The sequence below is a fragment of the Stylophora pistillata genome, chromosome 13 (assembly GCF_964205215.1).
Source record: "Stylophora pistillata chromosome 13, jaStyPist1.2, whole genome shotgun sequence".
Classification (NCBI taxonomy): domain Eukaryota; kingdom Metazoa; phylum Cnidaria; class Anthozoa; order Scleractinia; family Pocilloporidae; genus Stylophora; species Stylophora pistillata.
This window is the reverse complement of record NC_142531.1, coordinates 21,680,849-21,686,614: the sequence shown is the minus strand read 5'-3', so window position 1 is coordinate 21,686,614 and position 5,766 is coordinate 21,680,849. Positions and strand designations below refer to the sequence as shown.

Here is a 5,766-nt window from a genome sequence, read left to right as displayed (position 1 = left end):
ATACATGTTAATTTGTGCCACAAAAATCTTAAATATTATTATTAATATCATGTACCATAGTAAAGCAAACTAGCAATGTGTAAAACTGGGTATCAAGGGAATGTGAATTACCTAAGAGAAATATTTTAAGGATTTTCCTTTTTTTGACAGGTTGCACAGGCTGTAGAAGTGTCTACACTTGACCAAGAAGAATGTGCTAGTTTTCTGACTGAGTGTGGCCTGGCAGTAGTTTTAACTGTAAGTCTAAAGCATACTAATTAAGGCAGCATGGCCTCTGAATCATTCCAACTTGTCTCTCATGAAAAAAAAGCAGGTGCAGGGAATGGTGGTAGGGAGGCCAAGAAGGGAGAGAAAGGGCTTGTAGATCCTTTGTCAGAAAAGGTGGCTGTTTACATTTCTTTACTCAATAAAATGCCTGGATTTTGGTGAATAGCTTCATGAGGAAATACATATCTTATATTTTTCTTATAAAAAGATCACTGGGAACAAGTCAGGCATGGCCTACAGATTGCTGGTGGTTACAGCCCCCTTCTTATAGTACATTGGTTCTCACCCTCAAATACTCCTCCCTGAATTAATTTAATTTAATCAATTTTCACTGCACAATCTAACCCTAAGAGAGTATGCAAACAATTAAAATAATAATAATAATAATGTTTTTATTCAGCTCATATTTTTCATACATTTGTTTTTTAGATTCTTTATATAGTTTTGTTAGTATTTTTAGTATTTTGCTTTTTTAATTAGTTAGTAAGTTGCGAGCTGGGGAGCTAAGTTATAAGAGCTAAGCTATAAGAAGAAAATAAAGACGTAGTAGGTAATGACTAGAAGGGAACATTTGAGCCATACATACTAGTCCACTCTAGCTTTGTAAATAAATAACCAGTTAGCTTTCTTTTCGTTGATATTTTTTACAAGTTTGTTCCATGTACAATATATTTTGTTTGTTTTGTCCCCAATTAGCAAAGCAATGTTTGCAGCAGGGAGCCCAAAAGTCTGACCACTTTTAATTAATTCAATTGTTTGGTGCAAACATTGTCCAATCAGGAGAGACTGAATTAGTTTAAAGTGGTTACACTTTGACCTCCTTGTTGTGATACTGCAAGATTTAATACTGATTTTTTTGTTGTTGTAGAATGACAACAAAATAAGGGTTATTCAAGGCATAATAATCCACGATGTGATAAGTCGACCGAAGATTGTCTTAGACCAACTGCGTGAGGGATTAAATGTACTTGGCTTTGGTGCGAAAATGGCAGAATACCCTGAATTGTTCGAGAAGCTGTTTGTGCCCAACAGCGAAAGCACATTGAGTGCAACTCGAGTTGTTGATTTACTACAGTTTCCAGCTAACATGAGTGAAGCTGACACAACTGTAGCAAACTACCTTACACAGTTTGTGCAAAAAGCAGATATTCAAGTACTGAAGAAATTTTTATTTTTTGTCACTGGATCTACTTGTATGCCCTATGGCCTAAGTAAAATCAATGTGAAATTTGATCATGTTCCTTCCATTTTTGCATCAGCGTGTTTGCTTTCATTGACCCTTCCAAATCAATTTGAGAGTGAAGAAAATTTAGATGCATCGCTGAATGCTGTAATATCTTCGACAGGGAAGTCCTTTAACTGCGTGTGATCCCTATCTACCTGTAATTGCTCAGAATAGGAAAGGATTTTTTCAGTCATTTGGTAAACTACCTTGAAAGAGTACTGTTCCTCTCTATTATTTCAAGGATTAATATTTCCTCATCAATCCTTGGTTTTTGTTGTTGTTACATGGACGTTTCAAGATGTGTTTCTCATTCAGGTGAATATTGTAATTGACATCTGTTCTTGTTATATACCCATTCATATTTCTGTAACCCTGGCCTTTTAAGGTTGAACTTGATGTGTGAAGTTCAGTTAACATAAGTACAACCATTTTGTTAACTTTCATTCCATAGCACTGATTCTGCAGATATTGATAATTATTGCAGTAGCTGTTCATGTTTATAAATGGGAGTGCCTCCAATCCCATATCAGTTTCCTACCTGTTGTAATGCATAACAAACATATCTAGATCTTCTCATTGACCAAATGGCCAATATTGGCTTCCAATAGAAATTAAATAAAAAGTGTCAATAAAACTTGTGTTCAATTTGCCATGTCTCTTGACTGTGACAGGTATCATTCACATCACCCACATACATGTAACTAAGGTAGTTGTTTGCCACTCTATATAAGAAATGCTCTGGATAATTCATTGAAAAAAAGTTAATTACATGATAAGCTGTCAAATAATTTGTTCGGAGTTAATGAGTGCTTAACAACACTCATCCTCTCAGTCATTTCTTCAGCATCATTGGTTCGCTCGGTAAGTTTGAATTACTACATATTTTTACCTTTTTAAGGAAGGTGCTGGGTTCAATTTCCATCAGGGGCCCAGGACTTTTTCTTGGCCCATTATAGAAACAAGAGATTACATCTTACATCTCAATGTAGCATGCAGTGTAGCAATATCTTGGAGAAGCTAGCACTGAAAATTTCATTGAGTCAGATTGAGTGTTGTGTTTAAAGCAGGTGAAAAAATTGCTGAGGAGTGGGGCATCAGACCAATAAATGAGTTTAAGGGGAGGGAAAGGGCAAAGGAATATCCCCTTCTGGCCTTCCCTTACTAGCTTTTTGAATTCAACCATTTCCCCCCCCCCCCTCCTAAAAAAAGTTACCTATGGAAGCTTTTCTCAATACAAATTTTCCAACTTAATAGAACAAACATGATGTACAAAATTATGATTTTAGTTTTACTTTTGCAGTCCCTCAGTACATATTAACACACTGACATGACTGTCCTACTCTCATTTTAAATGAGTTTGTCTTTATACCATCTCATTTTTTCTCATGATTACTCAGTTACCTGTTTGGTGTTGCTGATGATAAAAAAAAACAACATTAACTACAACAGTAGTGGTTACCTAAACACAATGGAAATGCCATTAAATTAAAAAATATAGGAACCACTACATATCAAAAAGACATACAAACTGTTTCATGCTTAACTCATATGCTACATCTGACACCATGAAAAAAGAAGCCTACCACAATTTTTTAGAGCCTTGAAGAAATAATAATAATAATAAAGAGCCTTGAAGAAATGAATACATGTAGGTAACTGAACCAATTTGAATAGACACTTTGCACAAATGGGGCCCCAATCTGAGTAACATTACTTTGTACATCCCTGTCTTCATGTTTATGTTTCAAGGCAAAGAACTTTTTAAAAATGAGTGTCAGGCCAAATATTATTTGTTATCCAAATACTGCTGCCGTTTATTTGAGAAAACAAAATTAACTGAGCAAACCCAGACAGTACTTAGCAAGCTCTAATAAGGCCTTTCTCTTTTCCCAAAGTTTCATCCCCACAATTATCATGTTATACTTTCTGAAAGCATTCCATGAATAACTGCCACAAGCTCAGCATATTTGGAGATTCTCTCATCCCCTCTTAGGTTTGTGGGTATTGGGGAATGAAGGTGTTCCAGTTGATTTTCGCTGAGAGGGATGTTACTGCATGGAACAACTACCTCTTGATCTTCTTCTGGAACAAAAATGTCACCTTCATCTTCTCCATACCAAAATAATTCTTCCTTGCTTAAAATAACATCCAATGGCGAGTTCCTGTCATTTGCAGTTCTTAGAATGCCCTCAGTCCAAAGCTGAAGAGGAGATGAACCTCCTTCTGTACTAAGACCATGGTAATTCCATTGCCTGGAAAACTCTTCCAGAGATTTGTTTATTTCCTGCAAAAATACAAGATGAAGTGATAACAAATGAATTTCATTAACAGGGTCTAATAAGCCAGAAGTTTCCATCATACTGAACTCGTCTATATAAGTTTTGAGAACCCCACTGGTCACATCCCTGTGAAGCCGTTCCACTCTTTGATTGTGAACTGAACTTCCAGTTATCATACTTCCTCTGTTAACTCCGCGGCACTCCAACATCATTTGGGCCACACCCATGTTTTCAAGACCATGGTCACTTCTAACTCTTGAAGGTAATCCATATGTTTGGCAGGCATTCTGAAACAGTGCAATTACTGTATCTGATTTGTTGTTATTTGCACAGTGCACATATGGTATTAACCTGGAAAAACCATCAATAGCAGTATGTACCACGAATCGCCAGCGTATCATCTTATGATTTCCATCAATGTGCCAGAGTGCATTTGGGCATTGGACATTGTACTTTCTCCTACAAATGGTTCCTCTCCACCGAAGTGCTGTTCCAACTAGATCCAGCTCACGCATCATTTCTCTCACTTTCCACCGCTGCACCCTTATTCCCCTGCTATGTAATGCCCCTTAGCATCCGGGTTTGGCCAATTCCAGGAGTGACAGTCATTATTTCTTGCATGATTTCCCTTAGATCATCATTTCCAATGCACGACCAGTTCATATCTCCTTCGTCATTTAATTGAAACTCTTGCCGCCTTCTAGTTAGGGTTTTTGTGGAAATTCCGAGAAGTTCCGCTATTCTGACCCAAGGAAAGTGCAATTCTCGAAGAAACTGTATTTTGCGTTTTGAAACCTCCAGTTTTGGTTGACCTCTCATACCTGTGTAATTCCTCTCACATTGGCAGGTTGACACATTTAATGTATTTTCACTTAACTCATCTGCCATATTTTCAAAATATATTCGAAGTCTTGTCAAGTGTGTGGACAGCTCATCCATGTTGCGATGAAAATCTTCCATTTCTAAATCACGATCCGAGCTGATAAGTTCAGCCGCTCTCTCTTTCAAAATAAAAACAGTTTCTCCAGCCTCTGAAAGTCTTTCGCATAACATTTCAATCCTGTCTATGTCTTCATAGGAAAAAAATGAGTAAATGCATTGTTCCGCTTCTGCCAGTAGTGCTTTTGTCCGTTGAAAGAACGATATAAGCCGATTCTCCGACCCAGCAATACCACCAAGAGCCGCCATTTTGGTTGTGCATTGGCCGCGAAAGGCCTGGTTACCAAATCAGCATGTATAAGCGCGCGGTGCATCATATCATACGATATGAAAAGTTTAGAATGCGTTTTTTCCTTAAACAGTTTAAATTTAAGTTAGTTTAGTGAAGGAAATCTTCTCGGAGTTTAGCATGGTTAAATAACAATGACCATATAGAATGTGAAGAAAGTAGAGCATATTTATTTGGACTTTGGCAAGGATATGTGATAATGACCATGTTAAATATGAAGAAATGCCAAGATAAGTTTAAAGTGCACCTACACTCAAAAAATTTTTTTCGCTTAACGAAGTAAGCTTATTTTTTTGAGTATTTCTGCGCAAAAATTTTTTTATTTGCTCAAATCTTCAATTTTCTATGCCCAGTCAAAATACGGAAAATCGGCCGCCATCTTGCCCCACGACCGAGTTTAAAGAAGAATGGCTCTAGCGGGTAATGTGACGTCAAATCGAGAACACGAAAGTCTGCATCTCACACATTTTCACTTGTTTGGGAAGATTGTCGTCGATATCGTCCGAAATATGCCGACTAGGTGTGTTGTATGAAGATTGTATGGAGCGCGATACCCTCTTCCAAATTTCGCACGTTGCTACATCCTTCTACAGCACACTTAGTCGGCATATTTTCGTACAATTATCGACTACAACCTTCCCAAACAAGTGAAAATGTGTGAAAAGCAGACTTTCGTGTTCTCGATTTGACGTCACATTACCCACTAGAGCCATTCCTCTTTAAACTCGGTCGTGGGGCAAGATGGCGGCCGATTTTCCGTATTTTGA

The 5,766-nt window shown here is 37.4% G+C and overlaps 1 protein-coding gene and 1 pseudogene across 2 annotated transcripts in view; one reads left to right on the top strand and one right to left on the bottom strand.

Moving 5' to 3' along the window:
* Nucleotides 1-2,432, top strand: part of LOC148718142 (uncharacterized) — a 4,800-nt pseudogene extending 2,368 nt beyond the window's left edge. Inside the window, exons 3-4 of the transcript XR_015994573.1 lie at nucleotides 151-237; nucleotides 1,136-2,432. The product of XR_015994573.1 is annotated as an uncharacterized LOC148718142 (transcript). The remainder of the gene's footprint in view (nucleotides 1-150; nucleotides 238-1,135) is intronic.
* Nucleotides 2,433-2,754: 322 nt separating this feature from the next.
* LOC148718141 (uncharacterized) lies at nucleotides 2,755-4,289 on the bottom strand. The gene is made up of 2 exons (XM_088742885.1): nucleotides 4,152-4,289; nucleotides 2,755-3,776 (listed from the first exon to the last, which is right to left on the bottom strand). The coding sequence occupies exons 1-2, from the start codon at nucleotides 4,287-4,289 to the stop codon at nucleotides 3,405-3,407; spliced, it is 510 nt and encodes a 169-aa protein (XP_088599011.1). The 3' UTR covers nucleotides 2,755-3,404.
* Between the last annotated feature and the right edge of the window lie 1,477 nt (nucleotides 4,290-5,766).